We start from the raw sequence: 22,906 nt of genomic DNA, 5'->3' as shown, positions 1-22,906 counted from the left end.
TATAGAGAACAAATGAGGGTTGCAGGAGGGGAGGTTAGTGGGGGAGATGGGTTAAATGGGTTATGGGTTTTAAGGAGCAGACTTGTGATGAGCACTGGTGTATGAATTGATGAATCACTAAATTCTACACTTTACGCATATTATGTGGAGTGAAATAAGTCAATCAGAGAAAGGCAATTATATATTTTAAATCATATGTGGAATACAAGAAACTGCCAGGGTCATAGGGGAAGGGAGGAAAAATTGAATGGGAGGTCATCAAAGAGGGAGACAAACCGTGATAGATTCTTAACTATAAGAAAGAAAGTGAGGGTTGCTGGAGGGGAGGTGAGTAGGGGCTGGGTGATGGGCATTAAGGAGGGAATGTGATATGATGAACACTGGGTGTTATATGCAATTAATGAATTATTGAATTCTACATCTGAAACTAATGACATACTATATGTTGGCTTCTTGACTTTTTTTTTTTTTTGATAATAAACCTTTTTTATTTTTTTTTTTAAGATTTTATTTATTTATTTGACAGAGAGAAATCACAAGTAGACAGAGAAGCAGGCAGAGAGAGAGAGGGAAGCAGGCTCCCTGCCGAGCAGAGAGCCCGATGCGGGACTCGATCCCAGGACCCTGAGATCATGACCTGAGCCGAAGGCAGCGGCTTAACCCACTGAGCCACCCAGGTGCCCCGGCTTCTTGACTTTTTAAAAAAATGAAAAAAAAGGAAATATGTGCTATCAGACTCTCCCACCCACCAACTCTCCTATGTCTTATTTCAGCCATATTATCATCATCCTAGACAATATTTCTTCTTCATTAAAGATTTGATTCCTGACTTATAGTCTTTATCCATCATTTATCTTGTCATCATTATTGATGATTCTAATATTCCTAAAAATAATCCAAGCAATATCCAGGTTATAGCTCCTTTACCTCTTCACTTCCAGTGTACTTATCTTGCAACTCACTGAAGGTACTCCTCCCATAGGCATTCTTGAAAGTAATTATCATACCATCACCAAAATCTCTTTTCAAACAGGCTTCTTTCCAATCACTACTTTTTCCTGCTTATCTTATTCCAACAAGCCTTTGAACTCACTGGCACCTTCAACTCACTGATCTTACCACCTTTGTACTACTATCCATCATTTCATTCACATTTTCACTTTCTCCTTATTTAGTTGACATTCCATGATCAGTCATTTTTATCATTTTCTTGCATATATTCTCAACTCTTTTGCTCCTCTCCCCTTCGTCATACTCACCCAACATATTCCAACCTTTATCAGATCTAATTTTCTGTCTACTCAGCAATTTCACTTAAGTATATGAACATAGTTCAAGAAAAATAGTCAACCAGCTATAGGTCTCACATTAAATGTAAGACCCCTTAATGAAGTGGTCCTTCAGTTTATCCAGTGTTCTTTTATTCTATCCTATTAACATTGAACAACTTCTTTACCTTCCTCACACTTTTTCATGACCTTGTTTTTTCTTGATGTAAAAAAAAAATATGGGCCCCCTGGGTAGCTCAGTGCATTAAAGCCTCTGCCTTCTGTTCAGTCATGATCCCAGGGTCCTGGGATCGAGCCCTGCATCAAGCTCTGCTCACCAGGGAGCCTGCTTCCTCCTCTCTCTCTGCCTGTCTCTCTACCTACTTGTGATCTCTGTCTGTCAAACAAATAAATAAAATCTTTTTTTAAAAAAGAAAATAACCACATCTGTCTGTGCCTTATACCCTGCCTTCGTTTTTTAAAATAATGGATATGAGCTTAGCTTCTCCGTGTGTGTATTAGGTCCCATCCCCTTAAGCCTGCTCAAAAACTTTCAAATGTGATTACTTTTCTATCTCCTGGATCATCACATTCCCCTTCTTTACTCTCTAATTCATATCAACATACCAACTGTTGCAATAATCTTCCATAATATCCATTAACTCCACATCACCCCACTATCTACCACTCTTTTTTGGCAAAATTCTTTGAAAGGGGTATTTACATGATTTTTGCATTTGTCCTGTTGTTGTTCTCTTAAAGGTTTTTGCTTCCACCTTCCCACTAAAGCAGTTCTTGCTAAGGTAATCATTATCTCCACGTTGGTAGAACCAATGAAGTGTGCTCAGTCTTATTCTTTCCTAACTTCTTTGAAGAAACTTGACACAGAAGCAACAACTTGAAATACTTTTTTCATTAATTTTCAAGACATCAAATTTCCCTGGCTTTCTTCTTACCCTATTCATGGCTCCTCCTTATTAGACTCTATGGTTCTTACAATCTTTAAATGTTGGAATGCTTCAGGCTTTGATCTTCATATCTTTGCTTTTGTTGAACATCAACATTACATTTTCATCCTGTTATGGATTTAATGTTTGCATCTCCAAAATTCATATATTGAAGCCCTTAATCCCAATGTGATGTTATTTGGAGATGGGGGACTTGGGGGTAACTGGGATTAGATGAGGTCCTGAGAATGAAGCCATGATCTGATGTTAGCACTCTTAAAAGAAGAGACAACAGAGAGCTAGCACTTTCTGTCTCTCCACGCATGTTCAAAGAGGAGGTCTTGTGAGCACATAGTAAGATAGCAGTCACTTGCAACCCAAGAGAAGAGGCAACAAATTTCTGTCAGAAATAGATTTCTATTGTTTAAGCCACCTAGTCTGTGGTATTTTGTTATGGCAGCCCAAGCAGACTAAGACACCTCCCTATGCATCTCATCAAGTTTCATGATTTTCCTTTAGGTAATGAAAAAACTTTTAATATGCTGAACATCAAAGTTACATTTCCAGCAACACACTTGTATCTCCACTTGAATATGCCCCCATAGACAAATTAACTCAATTTCTCTCCCTACCCTAAAACTTACTTTCTCCTTGCTCCTTAGTATCTCAATTAATGACACTTCCTCTGCCCCTTGAAGGATAAAAATCTTAGTATTATCATTGATGTTCTACTTTCTCTCCACATTTCACCTGTAATTTTTAGAAAATCCTACTGCCTCTGATGTAGGAAAGACATTAGGGTTCAAAGCTGATGGCCAAGAAAGAATTCTTGAGAGGTCTTTGGTGCAAAAAGTTAGCTTTATTAAAGCATGGGTACAGGACCTGTGGGCAGATAGATCTGCATTGGAGTCATGAGGAGTGGCCCATTGTATACTTTCAAGTTGGGTGGGGTTTAGGGATAGCATGAGTCTCTAGGGAATTTTGGAATGAAGATTACCAGGACCTTCAGGGAGCTACCTATTGTTGGGAAAAGATCATTTATTGCCATCTAATAAAGTCTTAGTCATGAGACCCTTCAGATGTATATCAGTGGGCCACATGCTTGGGAGATGATTACCAACATGACCTTGAGAGATTTAAAGATAAAGGAAGTTTTCTAAGCAATTTTTATATGTTAAAGTAGACTTACTGGTTCCTAGGGTGAGGGAGGATTTGGCTAGGATTGCCTTTTGCCCTTAGCAAGGTATTAACATCAAGGCAGTTGAGTTCCTAGAGGAATATCACTCTGCTTGTTTCAAGGACTTGTCAAAGGACTGTAGGTAGTAAGGAAATTTAATTTTTTTCTACATAGTTTTCCCACATCACCTCCATCTTTAAAATATACTCTAAAGAAAAATCTTGCTACCCTTTGTTCTAAGCCATAATCATAACTTGCCTGGATTATTGCAATTACCCCAAACTGAATTCCTTGAAAACAAAACAGAAGCAAAAACAATCAAACAAAAAAGCCCACTCTTGTCTCTATGTTTTTTCTCTATATAGCAGTCAGAAAAACTATTTAAAAACATAAGTCATAGAATGTCAAATGACTACCAAAGATCCCCCAATAGATTTCATCATGCATAAAATGAAACACATAGGGCACCTGGGTGGTTCAGTGGGTTAAGCCTCTGCCTTTGGCTCAGGTCATGGTCTCAGGGTCCTGGGATTGAGCCCCACATCAGGCTCTCTGCTCAGCAGGGAGCCTGCTTCCCTTCCTCTCTCTCTGCCTGTCTCTCTGCTTACTTGTGATCTCTCTGTCAAATAAATAAACAAAATATTTTTTTAAAAAATGAAACACATAGTCCTTACTATGCTCTACAATGCCTTACATAGCCCGGTTCCCTGCCTCCTCTCTGCTCTCCCTTACCCTTCTTCACCTCATGCTGGGACCTTCAGACCCTTTGCATTCATTACTCTTCCTTGGACAAGAATGATCTTGCCTCAGGGTTTCTGTATCCTTTGTTCTCTCTGTCTGGAGCTTTTCTCCCAGATATATAAGCAAATTTCTCCTCATTTAATTAAAATCTCTGTTTAAATGTTACTTACAGGGTGATGGGTATTAAAGAGGGTACCTGTGGTGATGAGCACTGGGTGTTATATGCAAATAATTAATCATTGAACACCACATCAAAAACTAATGATGTATTAAATGTTGGCTAATTGAACATAATAAAAAATAGATATCTAAAAATAAATATTTAAAATAAATATTTAGAAATGAATATTTGGAAGATAAATAAATAAATAAATAAATAAATAAATAAATAAATAAAACTATAGTAAATAATACTCTAAAAAGACTTCCCTGATAACTCTTTCTAAAATAGCAGACCTTAGCATAATCTGTGCTCTTACCCAGCTTTATTTTTCTTTATAGCATTTATCACAACCTGACATGTGATATATCTATTTGTTTATTTGCTTATAGTATTTCTTCCTCACTATAATATAAGTTCCCCATGGCCAGAGGCTTTTTCTGACACTTTTACTGATGTATCTTCTGTGTATAGAGTAGTGTTTGGCACTTCAGAGGTGTTCAGTAAGTATCTGTTGATCAAATAAGTGCATTGAGTTGTAAAAAGAAAGAAGAGAGACTATTATAACTTATAACTTTTTCCAGAGAAAGAGCATTTTCTTTGAGTAATTTAAGGAATACTAATGTTGCCAGAGTAATTTTCAGATCTTTAAGTATTCAGTATTGGGAATATGAGGAAAGAAGGCAACACAATGCAAAAGTTAGGCTTCTTATTTGTTCATTCAGCAAATAGGTATTGAGTACCTACTCTGTGCTAGGCACTGTCCTAGGTATTGAAAATAAACAGTAAACAAAACATACAAAAACCCATTTACTCATGGGTGTAATATTTAGTAGGAGAATGAGGAAACAAACAAGATCAATTAGTAAGTTACATAATATGTTAAAGTATGATAGCTCAGGGGGTAAAAGAGGAAAGAAACATTACAGGTTAAACACCAAGAATTTAATAGATTCATTGTAAAGAAATTAAAGGAGAATTAATACATGAAAAATACTTTAAAAATATGACTTAACTATGGTATTTAGAAATGAATATTTGGAAGACAAAATAAAAAGTTCAAGAAAATAATTGCTATAAAGTTCAAGGTAGTTGTTAATTATGAAAGGAGTGACAGAATTGTAATAGGAAGGGGCACATGGAAGAGACTTCTGAGGTAAGTGACAGGGTTCTGTTTCTTAACTTGGAAGACTTTTACAGGGATATTCACTTTATAATGACTCATTCAGCTATACTTTTTTTTTTGCATGGTTTTCTGTATCTGTGTTTTATTTTACAATAAAAGATTAACCAAAAAAAAAAAAAAGACAATGGAAATGGAAAGCAAAGAGCCACTCCCAGTAAGGTCAATTATCAACAAATACTCTTGCAGTTAATTATCAACTCTAAACAAAATATAAATACAAATACTTGAAGGAAATTGAATCAGGAACTGTAGGGAGTCAACACTTGGCAGAAGAAAACAAAAGTCAATTTCCCTTTTGTTAGTGTCGCCTTTAGCTATGTGCAGTAGTTAACATTCTGATAGAAAACTAAAGTCTTACTGCCTTAAGAAACAGAAAAGAAGGCTTGAGTTTACAGTAACACATTCACTGGAACGTGAGAAAGGAGATCAAAGAAAGAAGAAAGCCAAAAAATGAAAATCCAAAATTCTGGGTGTAAAACAGAAAGAAATATAAATCTTCAGGAAGGAATAAATGATCATTGTAAATGGTAATTATGTATATAAATATAAAAGACTGCTTCCTCCTTAATTTCTTTAGAATTAAGACAACTATTTAGACAAAAACTATAAAATTGTATTTTAGGTCATTTGTAGATGTAATGTGTAAGATAACTATAGCATGAGGGGGTAGTAAATGTACCTTTATATTTACAAGGTTTCCACATTTTATGTGAAATAGTACAAAATTAATTCAAAACAGACAGGTAAAAACTAGAGATGTGAACTGAAATCCCCAGAAAAGCCTAAAAAAATGTGAACAAAAACAAAAACAAAGTATAGCTAAAAAGCCAGTAGGCAGCTCTTTTCCTTTCTGGCTGCTGGAAGCTCAGCCACCATTATGAATGACACAGCAACTATTTGGACCGGGAAGTTCATGACCAACCAACTACTTGAGCAGAAACAAATGGTCATAACTGGTCTTCACTCCAGAAAGGCGACAGAAATCCTATAAAAACTAGCCAAAATGTATAAGACCACACCAGCCATCATCTTTGTATTTGGGTTCAGAATTCATTTTAGTGGAGGCAAGACAACAAGCTTTTGCATGATCTATGATTCCTAGGATTATGCAAAGAAAAATAAACCTAAACATAGATTTGGAAGACATGGCTTTATGAGAAGGAAAAGACCTCAAGAAAACAGTGAAAGGAACACAAGAACAGAAGGAAGAAAGTCAGGAGGCTGCAAAAGCCAATGAAGATTCTGGCAAAAAGAAATGAAGTGCCTAGCAGTGATCTAGAGATTGGACAATAGAAGGAGTAAAGACTCTGCAGTGACTCTATCTGTAGTGATTGAGCAGATTCTTCATGAGAGGACTAATAAACTAAGATCTTTAATAAAATAAAATAAAGTAAAAAGCCAGCAGGCAAATTAATTGGAATTCTAAAATATATTCAATTAATTCAAAACAAAATGGGAAAGAGGGAGATGAATAAAAAACACAGGAGTCATGGGGCACCTGGGTGGCTCAGTGGGTTAAAGCCTCTGCCTCAGGTCGTGATCTCAGGGTCTTGGGATCGAGCCCCACATCGGGCTCTCTGCACCACGGGGAGCCTGCTTCCTACCCTCCCTCTCTCTGCCTGCCTCTCTGCCTACTTGTGATGTCTCTCTCTTTGTCAAATAAATTTTTAAAAATCTAAAAACAAAACAAAACAAAACAACACAGGAGTCAAAGTGAAACAAATAGAAAGGTAGACCTGAATTCAATCATATCGATAACTACATGAAGTGTTAACAAACCAAATACTCAGATTAAAAGGCAAAGGCTGTCAGAATGGATTAGAAAGAGAAATCCAACATGCTTTCTACATAAAGACATATAAAGATAGGTTGAACACAAATGGATGAAAAAGGTACACAAACAGTAAGAATGAAGAGGAAAATTATCCAGAGTAGGCCGAGACCTGCAAAACCCAGTAGATGGGAAGTAACTAACAATAAGCAAGAAATTACCAAAGCCCCACTGGCAGCCATTTAAGTTTTCTCCTTCAATAAACAGGCCTCCTGAATAAAACAGCTCCCCCTACCCCTGCCATCCCAGCTCCCCCAGTTTAAACCCACCTACCAGCAGTCAGCATAGCCCTTGGAACCTGGCCTCCTGCACTTCCCTATAAAAAGCTCTATAACCCTGCTGTCTGGGACCCAGAATTTTGAGTGCATGCTTGTCTGGGTCGGCTGGCATAAAATAAACCTGAGTTCTCCTGCTTCTCAGAGTGTCACCTGTTTTCTCACTATTCTGATTATTTTTCCTAACAAGAATATGACTGCAGTAGCTCTATTAATATCATATAGACTCGAGGGCAAGATATTATGAGGAATTAAAGAGAAACATTTCAAAATAATAAAAGGAAGAGAAAACAAAAATTAGGGGTACCTGGGTGGCTCAGTCAGTTAAGTGTCTGACTCTTGATTTTTGCTCAGATCATGATCTCAGGGTTGTGAGATACATCCCTAAGTTGGACTCTCTCCCTCTCTCTCTTCCTATCCCCCCACTTGAGCTCATTCTTGCTCTCTCTCTCTCTCACTCTAATGTAAATAAATAAATCTTTAAAAAATGAAGACATACAAAAACATGTAATGAGTTAACAGATATTTAGGAAAGAAATTATGGTGACTTGGGCCAGGTGAAGAGCAGTGAAGTGGTGACAAGTGATCAAATTCTAGATATGTTTTAAAGACTGACTTGGGAAAGTCATTTAACAACTCAAAACATTGGTTATAAATCAGTAAAATGAGGATAAATTGTATCAACCTCATTGAGTCATTGTGCATATAAATGAGATTGTACTTATTTAGTTATAAATAAGATTAGTACACTTAGTTTTACTATTACAATCTGGGGAAATCATTCATTCAGAAAACACTTATTGAGTCTTCCCGTGTACCAGGCGCTAAGTTAGGTGCAGAGAAAACATATTTGAATATAATGAGCTTCATCAAGGAGCTCACAACAGCATATGGATGAAATGGAAAGCAAACTCTGCACTTCATTAAAGTACCAATTGGGAGCAGGTATGCCCAGCAGCAATAACAAACAATGAGACATAAAAGCGATGACATTCATTTGTAAAAATGTCTTTCAAGAGGACACACCTGTGGGGCACCTGGGTGGGTCAGTGGGCTAAGGCCTCTGCCTTCGGCTCAGGTCATGATCCCAGGGTCTTGGGATTGAGCCCCACATTGGGCTCTTCACTCAGTGGGGAGCCTGCTTCCTCCTCTCTCTCTGCCTGCTTCTCTGCCTACTTGTGATCTCTGTCAAATAAATAAATAAATAAGAGGACACACCTGTAATTCTATGCTTTTTACCACTCCTACAACTGTATCTTTGAGCCCCTATGCAGAGTCAGATCACCTAACAATAGCTTCATGTCAAGAGAATATTGTGGAAAAGAATAAGTGATACCTGCTTCAAATTGTCAGGGTTCATCTTGTAAGTACCTGTTTTACCCAGAGTGATTCCATCTTGAATTAAACAGTCATTTTGTTGTTTATGCAGTAAAACTTAAATTGACCTTGCCCCCCACCCCAAGGGACTTACTTAAAAGCAAGCCTAGGAAACCAGTCCCAGGTAACAAAGCCCAAATACAAGGGGGGGGGTGGTCAGGACAGGTGGAGATATCCAATCAGAGGGGGTGCATACTGTCTCCTTAGCTACCAAGGAGTATGGGCCCCGCATTTTGGGCACCAATTCTGACCAAGGTGATAGGCTAGTTCAAATATCTACTAGGGTAAATTGTAATTCAATTGGCCACCCATGTGTGACCTAGCATGACTGTGCAACTTTCTCTGTGTGTTACAATCTCATTGGCCACTTGTGTGTGGCCAGGCCCAACCACATGTCCCTTGCCCTTTAAAATTTATTCAGTAAGGCAGGGGAGGGGAAGATGGCACTCTCTGTAAGAGGCCAGCCGGTTTGATTCTCCATGCTTGGCATGAAATAAAGCTTTGCTTGTATCCGTCTCACTCCTTTTGATGAAGTTCTAGAACCTAGGTGAGGTTCAGTGGGCTGAGGTCCAGAGCCGATGACCAAGAAAGAACTCTTGAGACATCTTTGGTGCAAAATGGTGGTTTATTAAAGCATGGGGACATGACCCATGGGCAGAAAGAGCTGCTGCCCTGGGTTGTGAGAGATGGCAGGTTAAGTACCTTGCAGTTGGGGGAAGGTGAGGGGAAGGGAGGTTTCAACACAGCTTTTATATGCTAAAGAGGGCCTACAAGTTGCCGGGTACCCGAGGCCTTGCAGCTTGATCAATGCTGTCTTTTGGGCAGCCATTAACATCAAGATAGTTGGGAGATTCTTGGTGGGATGCCACAATCCTGCTATCAAGTCTTTCTTAGTGAGATTTAGGTTCAGAAGAGATTTAACTATATTGGCTTTTGTTTTCTAAATGTTGTTTTCCAAGCTATTGTATATTTGGATTGCAGAACAATTTGTAAGATGAATACTTCTTTTTTTTATGTGCATTATTAAAAGTGTTCTGGGTGAAGTGAAAAAAAAAAAGGATTTAGGTTCATTTCCTTCTACCTCAGCCTCCTTCAGTTTTGTTTATGGAGGGGAGGGTGACATTACTGCTTGAGGAACTGAGTTATTTGCCTCTGGAAATTGTGCTATTGATAAGGTATCTTCTTTGTTTGTAGATCTTTAGGACATTTGTAAACCAAGGGAGACTCCTGCCTTGCAGGATTGTGATCTCTGCAAGTTAACTATTTGTTTCTCATTTGTGACAGTCAGGGATGCCTGAGGAATGTCACACACATTACCGAAGGGAGGGGGTGCAAGGTGCCAGATTTTGCTTTGTCCTCAGCCAGCCTCCTGCTCCCTCATCACTTCAATCATGGACCCATTATTGGGGGACCTTTCTGAAATGCCAATAGAGTATTACCCCCACCTTAAAAGACCACCAGAGACGTGAGTCAAAGCCAATCATCAAGGGTCGTTTATTGCAGGTTCGAACCTGGACCTCTGCGCCGCTTGTTGCCGATAACACCGAGAGGTCCGGAGCTGGGTCGGTGCAGGATTTTTATAGACAGATACAAACAAGTTTTGGGTGGGGCTGAGCTGATTGATTGACAGTTTGAACAGGCATACTTGGCGTCAGTGGATTGGGTCAGGGGACCTGCTTGCGAAAGCAGACAAAGCAATCTTACAGAAGCAGAACTGGCCGGTTAGCCCACGCATGCGAAAAAAGCACTATCAGGATATTGAAGGCCTGGTTACTATCAAGTAAAGACAATTGGGAGTCTCCTGGTGGAATGTTACATTCCTGCTATCAAGCATCCTTGTTAATGAGATTTAGGTTTAGAAGAAATTTAACTTTATTTACTTTTCCTTCTACCTCCTCCTACTTCAGTTTTTTATGGAGGGGAGGGTGACATTAGGGCTTGAGGAACTGAGTTCTGTGTCCCTGGAAATTGGGCTATTGATAAGGTAACTTCTTTGTTTGTAAATCTCAAGGACATTTGCAAACCAAGGGAGACTCCAGTCTTGCAGGATTGTGATCTCAGCAAGTTAACCATTTATCATTTTATGGCAGGCAGGGGTGCCTGAGGAATGCCACACATATGGAGGGGAGCCGGTGAAGGGGGGGGTGCAAGGTGCCAGCCTTTGCTTTGTCCTCAGCCAGCCTCCTGCTCCTTCACTTTCAATCTTTAGATTCTTCTATCCTAACTGAATCCAGAATATCTGGCTTCTATTGTTTTTTGCTAAAGGAAAAAACTGACCTGGATTCTGTAAAATTAAAGTCGGAGAATAAGAACTCTAAAAGCTGGAGACTCGAGAGAAGGAATTTACAGTAAATATTTGAGTAGCACATTATCCATATCATACCACACTCTGGTCAAGAAATATTTTGACAATGGGAAAGGGGCTTTTTCAAATTAAAAATTTTTAATTTTTAAGAGATTGATCCCAGAGGGTCTATACCAATTGGAAGGGGAATAGGAAAATTGTATAAAATGATCCTATGAAACTAAGTGGGTCAGAATAATTGTTTCCATATACACTGGATTAACACCCACATCTTTATTACATCTCCCATGAGCAAGTGTTGGGCACAGCAGGTTCAAAGAAGAATGAGTACCATTAGAGGCTTCCTCCAGGAAACCTGTTGTTATCAGTCTGGGAGGAAACTCACTGACTCAAGGATCATGCTACCAGCTCTGACTCAGGCTAGTTTCCTGGTCCTCAGACAGAGATAAATGCTGAAGGCAAAAGCCTAAAGAAGGAAACCCCCTAGCTTTTTGGCTGGATGACTTCTGTATGCCTTTCAGGCCCACACTCAACATCCCACATCCCTGTTCTGTGACCACAGAGGCTGACTCTATGGGCTATCTTACTTGGCTCCCCTGCTTTTTAGTCTTCTAATAAGCATTCATTGAGTAATGCTGCATAATCAACAACTTCACATTATTACACTGAATATATCTGTCTCTTGTTACACAAGGGTTAATCTAAAAATTTACCCCTATATTTTTGTCTAAGGCTTTTACAGTTTTAATCCTTACATATAGGTCTTTAATCCATTTTGCTGTACTTCTGTATATGGTGCAAGGCAGGGTCTAACTTCAGTTTACTCAATAAAGATAAAGATATCCCTTTGTCACAACATAATCTGAGTAAAAGACTATTCCTTTCCTCTACTGAACGGCATTGGTACTCTTGTCAAAAATCATTTGATTATAAATGTAGGCATTACTTTTGGGCTCTATTCTACTCCATTGTTCTATATGTATAATTTTGTGCTAATGCCACACTCTTCTATTTTAGGCTTGTAAAATTTTGAAATCAGGAAGCATGAGCCCTCCAATTTTGTTCTTTTTCATGATTATTTTGGCTACTCTGAGTCCTTTGCAGTTCTATATAAATTTTAAAATCAGTTTGTTGATTTCTACCAAGGAGAATTCTGATAAGGATTGTATTGACTCTGTAGATAAATTTGGAAAGTATTGCCATCTTTACAATATTAAGCCCTTCAATTCATGAACATGGAACATCTTTCTACTCATCTAGGTCTTTAATTCCTTTCAACAATCTTTTATAGTTTTCAGTGTACAATTTTTACACCATCTTAGTCAAATTTATTCCAAATTATTTTATCCTTCTGACATTAATGTAAATGGAATTGTTTTCTTGATTTTATTATTTATTTTATTTACCACTATTGTATAGAAACACAACTGATTTTTTTGGCTGATATTGTAACCTGCAACTTTGCTATAATAATTTATTACCTCTAATTGTTGTGGGATTTTTTTTTATGGATTCTTTGGGATTATCTACATTTAAAAGCAAGTATCTGCAAATAGATATATACATGCTCATCTTTCACCAAACTTGATGACATATTTAACCATTATTTTTTTAAATATTTTCCTGGGGCACCTGGGTGGCTCAGTGGGTTAAGCCTCTGCCTTCAGCTCAGGTCATGGTTTCAGGGTCCTGGAATCAAGCCCCACATTGGGCTCTCTGCTCAGCAGGGAGCCTGCTTTCCCCTCTCTCTCTGCCTGCCTCTCTGCCTCTTGTGGTCTCTCTCTCTCTCTGTGTCAAATAAATAAATAAAATCTTTAAAAGAAATTAAGTCTCACCCTGGAATATCAGAAATAACAGAAAATATTTATTTAAAGTCCTATAAAATAAGAGTATGGAGAAGATAAAATATATTAAATACAAAATAAGAGGGACTTTGGGGAAATACATATGTGTTTGTTTTTCTAAATCTCTCTTCCACACAGAAAGAAAGGAAGAAGAAAGAACGAAAGAAAGAAAGGAAGAAAGAAAGAAAGAAAGAAAGACCAAGAAATAAAATTGTATTCCACTTGTATAGTCATATAAAATAGTTTCTTCAGGATGGGTGTAAAGCTCAGCTCATCCACAGAGAAATACCAACCTATAAAGTATTTCAAAATAAGGATGCAAGGCACCTGGGTGGCTCAGTGGGTTAAGTCTCTGTCTTCAGCTCAGGTCAATATTTCAGGGTCCTGGGATGGAGGCCCCTATCAGGCTCTCTGATCAGCAGCCTGATATGCTCTCTGCTAAGCAGAGAGCCTGCTTCTCCCTCTCTCTCTCTCTGCCTGTCTCTCTCCATACTTGTGATTTCTCTCTGTCAAATAAATAAGCCTTTATAAATAAATAAATATTTTCTCTGTCCCATTTTCTCTCTTCTTTCCCTCTGAGACTTCTATTATGCATATGTTCGTATGCTTGATAGTGTCTCACAGGTCTCTTAGACTCTGCTCATTTTCTTCTGTTTTTTTTTTTTTTTCCCCCTCTTCTTGGTCCTCAAACCAAACAATCTAAATTGATCATGTTCCTTTTCATTGCTCAAATCTACTACAAAACTCCTCTAGTGAATTTTTCATTTCATTTATACTTTTCAACTCCAGAATTTCTAGTTGGTACCTTTTCATAGTTTCTTTCTCTGTATTGATATTCTCTCTTTAGCATAACACCATTATCCTGGTTTCCTTTTGCTCTTTGTTTTGGTTTACTATTATTATTATTAATATTATGTTAGTCATCATACAGTACATCTTTAGTTTCTGATGTAGTGTTCCAACATTCATTATTTACATATAACACCCAGTGCTCCATGCGATATATGTCCTCCTTAATACCCATCACCAGGTGAACATATCCCCCCATTCCTCTCCTCTCTAAAACCCTCCATTTATTTCTCAGAGTCCACAGTCTCTCATGATTTGTTTCCCTCTCTGATTTTCCCTCTTCATTTTTCCATTGCTTCTCCTAATGTCCTTCATGCTATTCCTGTGTAACACAAGTAAGTGAAACCATATGATAATTGACTCTCTCTGCTTGACTTATTTCATTCAATATAATCTCCTCTAGTCACATTCACGTTGATACAAAAGTTGGGTATTAATCCTTTCTGATGGCTGAGTAATATTCCATTGTATATATTGACCCACATCTTCTTTATCCATTTGTCTGTTGAAGGGTATCTCAGCTCTTTCCACAGTTTGGCTACTATGGACATTGTTGCTATGAACATTGGGGTGCAAATGGCCCTTCTGTTCTTTACATCTGTACCTTTGAGGTAAATACCCAGTAGCGCAATTGCCAGCTAATAGATAACTCTATTTTTAATTTATTGAAAAACCTCTGAGAAAGAGTCCTCAAAATGACTGCATAAACTTGAATTCCCACCAAGAGTGTAAGAGGATTCCCTTTTCTCCACATTCTCCCCAACACTTGCTGTTTCTTGCCTTCTTAATTTTGGCCATTCTAACTGGTGTAAGGGGGTATCTTAATGTGTGTGTGTTTTTAATAGACAACTTATTTTTATTTTATTTTTTCCTCATTATCATTTTTATTTTTTTAACTTTATTTTATTTTTTCAGTGCTCCAAGATTTATTGTTTATGCATCACACCCAGTGCTCCATGCAATACGTGCCCTCCTTAACACCCAACACCAGGCTCACCCAACACCCCTCCCCTCCAAAACCCTTAGTTTGTTTCTCAGAGTACACAGTCTATCATGGTTTGTCTCCCCTTCTGATTTCTCATATCTCCCTTCCCCCTCCTTTTCTCAGTGTCCTCCGTGTTATTCCTTATGCCCCCAAAGCGAAACTGTATGATAATTGACTCTCTCTGCTTGACTTATTTCACTCAACATAATCTCCTCCAGTTCCATCATGTTGATACAGAAGTTGGGTATTCATCCTTTCTGATGGGGGCATAATATTTCATTGTATATATGGGCCACATCTTCTTTATCCATTTGTCTGTCTGAAGGGCATCTTGGCTCTTTCCAGTTTGGTGACTGTGGTAATTGCTTCTATGAACATTGGGGTACAGATGGCCCTTCTTTTCACTACCTCTGTAACTTTGGGGTAAATACCCAGTAGTGCAATTGCAGGGTCATAGGGTAGCTCTATTTTTAATTTCATAAGGAATCTCCACACTGTTTTCCAAAGTGGCTGCACCAACTTTCATTCTCATTATCAGTGGAAAAGAGTTCCCCTTTCTCTACATCCTCTCCAACACATGTTGTTTACTGTTTTGCTAATTTTGGCCATTCTAAGTGGTGTAAGGTGGTATCTCAATGAGGTTTTGATTTGAATTTCCCTGATGGCTAATGATGATGAACATTTTTTCATCTCTCTGTTAATTATTTGTATGTCTTCATTGGAGAAGTGTCTGTTCATGTCTTCTGCCCATTTTTTGACATAATTATCTGATTTTTGGGGTGTTGAGTTTGAGAAGTTCTTTATAGATTCTGTACTGTCTGTACTGTCATTTGCGAATATCTTCTACCATTCCTTGGGTTGCTTCTTTGTTTTGTTGACTGTATCCTTTGCTGCGCAGAAGCTTTTTGTCTTGATGAAGTCCCAAAAATTCATTTTCACTTTTGTTTCCTTTGCTTTTGGAGATGTGTCTTGAAAGAAGTTGCTGTGGGCAATGTCAAAGAGGTTACTGCCCATGTTATCCTCTAGGGTTTTGATAGATTCCTGCTTCATGTTGGGGTCTTTTATCCATTTTGTGTTTATCTTTGTGTATACTATGGTCAAGTATCATTCTTCTACAGGTAGCTGCCCCTATTTTCCCAACACCATTTATTGAAGAGACTGTCTTTTTTCCATTGTATATGTTTTCCTGCTTTCTCAAAGATTATTTGACCATAGAGTTGAGGGTCCATAGCTGGACTCTCTACTCCATTCCATTGTTCTGTCTGCTTTTGTGCCAGTAACATGCTGTCTTGGTGATCACAGCTTTGTAATAAAACTTGAAATTAGGCAAACCGATGCCCCAAACTTTATTTTTATTTTTCAACATTTCCTTAGTAATTTCAACATTTCCAGTTTCATACATATTTTAGGAATGTTTGTTAGAGCACTTTGAAGAATGCCACTGGTATTTCGAAAAGAATGAAAGTATAGATTGCTCAGAGAAGCATAGACAGTTTAACAATATTCATTCTTCTGATCCATGAGCATGGAATGTTTCCTATCTTTTTGTGCCTTTTCAATTTTTTCGTGAGTTTTTTGTAGTTTCTCAAGTATAGACCCTTTACCTCTTTGGTTAGTTTTTTTCCGAGCTATCTTGTGATTTTTTGGTGCTATTGTAAATGGAATCAATTCTCTAATTTCCCTTTCTACAGTTTCAATGTTAGTGTATAAGAAAGCAACTGATTTTTGTGCTTTGATTTTCTATCCTTCCACATTACTGATTTGCTCTATGAATTCTAGTAATTTGGGGGTGGAGTCTTTTGGGTTTTCCACGTAAAGTATTATGTCATCTTTTAAGAGAGAGACTTCTTCTTTGACTTCTTCTTTGCCAATTTGAATACATTCTATTTCTTTTTGTTTTCTGATTGCTGTTGCTAGGACGTCTAATACAATGTTGAATAATAGTGGTGAGAGTGGACATCCTTGTCATGTTCTTCAAGGAAAAAGCTCTCAGCTTTTCTCCATTGAGAATATTTGCTGTGGGTTTTTCATAGATGTATTTTATGAAGTTGAGGAATGTTCCCTCTATCCCTGTTCTCTGAAGAGTTTTAATCAGGAAAGGATGCTGCATTTTATCAAATGCTTTTTATGCATCAATTGACAGGACCATGTGGCTCTTTTCTCTTACTTATGTGTTCTATCACGTTGATTGATTTGTGAATGTTGAACTACCCTGAGATCCCAGTGATAAATCCCATCTGATTGTGGTATATAATCCTTTTAATGTACTGTTGTATCCTATTAACTAGGATCCTGTTGAGAATCCCATATTCATCTGGGATATTGCTCTGAAATTCTCCTTTTTGGTGGGGTCTTTGCCTGGTTTGTGGATCAAGGTAATGCTGGCCTCATAGAAAGAGTCTGGAAGTTTTCCTTCTGTTTCTACTTTTTAAACAGCTTCAGGAGAATAAGTATTTCTTCTTCGAATATTTTGTAGCATTCCCCAGGGAATCCATCAGGTCCTGGGCTCTTGGTTTTTGGGAGGTTTTTGATCACTGCTTCAATCTCGTTACTAGTTATTGGTCTATTCAGTTTGTCAATTTCTTCCTGTTTCAGTTTTGGAAGTTTATAGGTTTCCAGGAATGCATCCATTTCTTTTAGGTTGCTTAACTTAGGATATAGTTGCTGATAATAATTTCTGATGATTGTTTCTATTTCCTTGGTGTTAATCATGATCTCTCCCCTTTTATTCACAATTTTATTAATTTGAATCCTCTCTCTTTTCTCTTAGATTATTTTGGCCTGTGGTTTATCAATATTATTAATTCTTCAAAGAATCAGCTTCTAGTTTTGTTGATGTGTTCTACTGTATTTCTGGTTTCTAACTCACTGATCTCTGCTGTAATCTTACTTATTTCCCTTCTGGTGCATGGGTTAGGTTTAAATTTTATTGATTCTCCAGATCTTTAAGGAGTGGTTCAAATCCTTGATTTGAATGTCTGTTTCCTTTCCTAGGTTAGGAAAGTTTTCATCCACTATTTCTGCAAATAAATTTTCTGTCCCTTTCTCTTGTCTCCTGAGAATCCAGAAACATGCTCTCCACTGAGCAATGAGCCTAATGCGGGACTCAATCCCAAGATGCCGGGATCACGATCCAAGTCAAAAGCAGACAATTAACCAACTGAGCCACTGAGGCATCCCACCATTGTTTTTCTGCATAAATTCCATTGCTTGATCTTCTAGTTTTTTTATCTACTTCTGTTTCATCGAGTGTGCTGTCAAGCCCCACTAGTATATTTTTAAGTTCAGTTATTGAATTCTTAAACTCTGTGACTACTTTTTGGTATTTTCTTAAGTTTCTACATCTTTATTGAAGTTCTCATTGTGTTCTTCATTTACTCTTCCAAGTTCAGTGAGCATATTTATGATCATTACTTTGAATTCCTTATCAGGTACATTACTTATCTCCATATTATTTAGGTCTATTATTTAGGTCCTATTTCTTTTGTTTGGAACATATTTGTGTTTTCTCATTTTGCTTGACTCTCTTTTTATTTCTGTGTATTATGTGAAAGAGCTATGTCTCTCAGTCTTGAAGGCTTGTATAGATGATGACCTCATTCAACCTTACCCTACCTCTTGGTTCTCTCTTAAACCCTTGTGTTTGTCTAAATAGCTGATTTATTCTTGATAGTCCCACATCGCTGAGAGTGTTCTATGACCTGTCAGTGATTCAAAGGGAAGAATCTCATTTAGCACCTAGTTTTGGGCTGACCAGAAACCACACTCTCAGGCAGCAGTTTTTAAAGTATGTAAATATATAGGTCTGGAGTCTCAATCATAATCCCTGCTAAGCTCCAGACCAGGAGATATGAAAGTGTCCCCTGGGTAATAGTTGCAATAATTGGGGCTCTAGGAGAGTGTATAAGCTCCTTTCCGGGAAGTCTCATCAACCTCTAGCAAGGCCAAGGGAGAGAGCAATGATGATGTATCCCTGCTTATATCCCTGGAAGCTCTCCTGACCATTTAGATGTGTGGGATACCTAAAGCCTGTCCCTCAGGCTGAAACTCCAAGCTAAATAAGTGGGCATTTTTTCATAGGAAGACTGGAGTTGTGTTTAAGTCTGATGTCTGTGCAGTGCCTTGGGGTTGATGACCTGCCAAAAACTGTCTTTCCATTTGTTACAGTCTTGGCGACCAGGGCCAGGCAATCAAGGAATGTCTCTTGTGTGGATTGTGTATACCCACTGACTTGGGCAAGGAAGCTAGAGAGTATATAGGTGGGCCACACTCACCAGCTTCAGAAATGCAGTGAACAAATGTCTTCACTGCACGCCCCCACAGCTTTCAGCAGTGCAGTGCAAGAGTACCTTGTCTGTGCGCACACACCAGTTTTGAGCTAAAAGCTGGAATGTGATAACTACTTGCTTTGCCCACCCCAGCCAGAAAGTGAGAGAGCCCTACAACTACCTGTGCTCTCTGCCTCAGCACATGCTGTAACTTCTTTCTTGCTCACCCCCATCACAGCAAATGGGGGTACAAGGATGGTGAGAAGGTGCTGCATCTGAGCTCACCTGCATGTTCTTACAGACTGTGTGAAGAGGAGAACAGTTGTGTCCACCAGCATCTTCATCTCTAGGAAACACCTCAGCTGTTCCCTGCCCCTCTGGCCAATGCTTCCAGAGCAATAAATGAATGTCCCTCATATAGTATTGGTTCTTTTCAAACTGCTGTTTTTTCACTGGGTCTTGGGGCAAGTAAGACTATATGTAAACTCTCCAAGAAGAGAATCTCAGTTTCTTATTGCATTCTCCAGAATGCAATCAGGCACACTGGTTTTTCTAAACCAGATTTCTGGGGGCTTGTCTTTCCAATGCAGATTCCACAGGCTGGGGCATCCAATATGGGATACCCTCAATCCTCTGGGAAAAGCACCTATCTAGTGACATCCTTCATGCTGGGTGTTGGCATTTTTTGAGATTGTGTCTCTGCCTCTCCTACCCATCTTGATGTGGTTCTTTTTTCTTTGCTGTATCCTTTGTTGTTGTTCTTTGTTGTGGAGAGCAGCTCATCTGATTTTCAGATCTTTTTCAGAGGGAATCGATTCATAGGCAGCTGTAGATTTGGAGTGTTCATGGGAGAAGTTCAGGAACTTCTCACTATCACCTTAAAACTCCCTCCAAGAATTTCCATATGAACAGTGCTGAAGGTGAACTTCAACTCTGAACAGAGCCAATATATGGCAGAGGCAGAGGAGGATTGTGAGTTGGAGATGGGAGTGGAGGTTACATATAAGATAATTCTGATGTGAGTTGGAAATAAAAAGAATAAATAAATCCATAATTTTTAAAAAAGATTTTATTTTATGTATTTGACACAAAGAGAGAGAGAGACAGTGAGAGAGGGAACACAAGTATGGGGAGGGGGAGTGGGAGAAGCAGGCTTCCTGTTGAGCAGGGAGCCCTATGCAGTGCTCTTGGATTTGATCCCAGGACCCGAGCCAAAGGCATACACTTAATTATTGGACCAGCCAGGCACCCAAAAATCCATAATTGTTGAATTACATTTTAAGATGGAGATGGGGAGAAGACAGAAAGTAGGGAATCTTGAATGTTGACAGGATTGTAGCTCTATTGGCTTTTTTTTTTTTTTAAGACTTAATGTTTTATTTTTTAAAAAAGATACTGTCATAATGTTACATGTGGTTTTTCACCTACACATAAGCAAACCATAAAATATGGGGCAATGAAATCAGTGATGAAAGAGCCGAAGCAAGGATTATTCCCAATTCATTGCAAGCCTCAATCACAACTTTGTCAGCAGCAGAACCAGAAGGAGCAGCAATGTAGGCCACACCGCTCCTTTTAGCTCTGTCTACATTATCCCTGAAAGGAAAGAAGGCATCAGAGCTGAGAGAAACTTCACTAAGTTTGTCAACCCATTCCTTCTTCTCTGCTTCAGTTAATAATTCAGGCACTTCTTCAAACAATGCCTTCCACTTTATCAAATCCTCATCCTCGCCAATGGTTCCAGTAACATACTGATCAATGGCATTGGAGATTTCTGCTCTCTTCACTCCAGTTTTAAACTTCATTGAAAGGACTTGTGGATGATGTCTAAGCCACCAATAATTTGCTTTATCCCCTGCAAGGCGTGTGCAGTGTATTCGAGACTGCTGTCCTGCTCCAATGCCAATAACCTGACCATTCTTGGCATAGCACACGGAGTTAGACTGCGTGTACTTCACAGCAATGGTGGCTACAATGAGGTCTCTGAGCGCAGACTCTGACAAATCTTTATTCTTGGTCACAACGTTGCTAAATAATGACCTGTCAATGACACCATTATTTCTCTTCTGACTTAAACGAAGACCAAAGAGAGTTCGAACTTCGTTTTCATCTGGATTGTAGGACTGATCCATCTGAAGAACACAGTAGTTTCCATTTTTTTTTTTTTTAGAAAGTATTTTCAAAGCTTCATCTTCATATCCTGGGGCAACAATACCATCAGATACCTCTCTGGAGATAATTTTGGCAGTAGGAACATCACAAACATCAGATAATGCAACAAAGTCACCAAATGAAGACATCCTATCAGCCCCTCTTGCTCTTGCATATGCAGTTGATATGGGTGTAAGCGTTTTATACAGATTATAGACCATGCAGACTTTGGCCTCGTCTTCACTGAGTGGAATTCCAACAGCAGCACCTGCTGGGCTGACATGTTTGAAAGAGGCAGCAGCTGGAATGCCTAAAGCTTCTTTGAGTTCCTTCACCAGCTGCCAGGCATTCAAAGCATCACACAAGTTTATAAATCCAGAGGCTCCATTTAGAACTGTGATGGGAAGCTTGGGCTTCAGCGTGTATAACTGGGCAGGAGTCTGATGAGGGTTCATTCCATACCTCAAAGGCATCTGAGATATTCCTTTACTATACTGTCTCCTGAAGTAATCTGAAATTGCTTCATCATATTGTGCCGTATGAGTGAAGGCCTTCAAGGCTAACTGACGTCTGGTCTCCAAGGAGGTGTCTTTGCTGTCGGAGCTCTGCATCTCTGTGGACACAGCTGCATAGTCCTCGGGTTCACATACTACTGTCACCCGAGCATGGTTTTTGGCTGCTGCTCTCAGTAGGGTTACTCCGCCAATATCAATCTGCTCAACAGCCTGTTCAACAGTTACATCTGGAGAAGCCACTGTCTTCACAAAGGGATACAGATTGCAGACGACAACTCTTATAAGACTGAAATCAAGTCTGGCCATGTCAGCATTATCTTCTGGGATATTACGAGCCAAGATTCCAGCATGGACGGCAGGATGCAAGGTTTTCACACGCCCCCCTAACATTTCAGGAAATCCCGTCAGCTCAGAGACATCTCTGACTGCCAGGCCCGCCTCCCTCAGAGCTTTCGCAGTCCCTCCAGAGGCGATCAGATGCAAACCAACAGAAGTCAGGTTTCTGGCAAATTCCACGAGGCCCGTTTTGTCAGAGACACTAAATAAGGCGAGCTGGCTGGGTGCCATGGCTGCGGGCGGCGGGGTCAGGGCCAAGCGGGGGCGGCAGCGGCAACGCCACGTGCGGAGGGGCGCCGAGTGGCTCTCTATTGGCTTTTTGCATGCAGTTAAAATCTGCCAAAATCTCATCCACTCAGATCTCCTTCTTACAGCGATTTGGTTCTCTGCCAAACTTTGGGTAATAAATAGAGTCTGCAGGCTCTCCAAACACAGGGCTGCAGCTTTTCGGAGGAGAAATCAAAACAAGATTACACGGTAAGAATAAAACTAATATTGTTGTACAGTTTTTGTCAGGTTTGGTAAAATAAGATCTTGGGAATCATGGAGAACTGGATTTTATTTCTATAAAATAAAGGATTAGGTTGGTTTGTTATTTAGTGCCGACACTAGTAAAAGTTGATAATTACACTTGTTACTAGCTTATAGTTCCACTTTGATTTCCTTTGGATGATTTAGAGAACAATTAATA

At 39.0% G+C, this 22,906-nt stretch overlaps 2 protein-coding genes and 1 pseudogene across 2 annotated transcripts in view; 1 reads left to right on the top strand and 2 right to left on the bottom strand.

Annotated features, from left to right (window-relative positions):
• Nucleotides 1-19,557, bottom strand: part of LOC132024146 (protein-L-histidine N-pros-methyltransferase-like) — a 53,817-nt pseudogene extending 34,260 nt beyond the window's left edge.
• A 1,028-nt stretch (nucleotides 19,558-20,585) lies between these two features.
• LOC132025139 (bifunctional purine biosynthesis protein ATIC-like) lies at nucleotides 20,586-22,517 on the bottom strand. Its single transcript, XM_059412300.1, is given in 2 exon segments — nucleotides 20,586-20,697; nucleotides 20,699-22,517. Coding segments are annotated over 2 exon segments (1,770 nt in total). The 5' UTR covers nucleotides 22,447-22,517; the 3' UTR covers nucleotides 20,586-20,675.
• Nucleotides 22,518-22,622: 105 nt separating this feature from the next.
• The window catches only part of IL33 (interleukin 33), a 48,147-nt gene continuing 47,863 nt past the window's right edge, over nucleotides 22,623-22,906 (top strand). Inside the window, exon 1 of the mRNA XM_059412299.1 lies at nucleotides 22,623-22,692. The gene's annotated coding sequence lies outside the window, so the exon portion shown is untranslated. The remainder of the gene's footprint in view (nucleotides 22,693-22,906) is intronic.

Source organism: Mustela nigripes, chromosome 9, assembly GCF_022355385.1.
Source record: "Mustela nigripes isolate SB6536 chromosome 9, MUSNIG.SB6536, whole genome shotgun sequence".
Lineage (NCBI taxonomy): Eukaryota > Metazoa > Chordata > Mammalia > Carnivora > Mustelidae > Mustela > Mustela nigripes.
The sequence above is the reverse complement of the archived record's forward strand: the minus strand, read 5'-3'. Positions and strand labels throughout refer to the sequence as shown.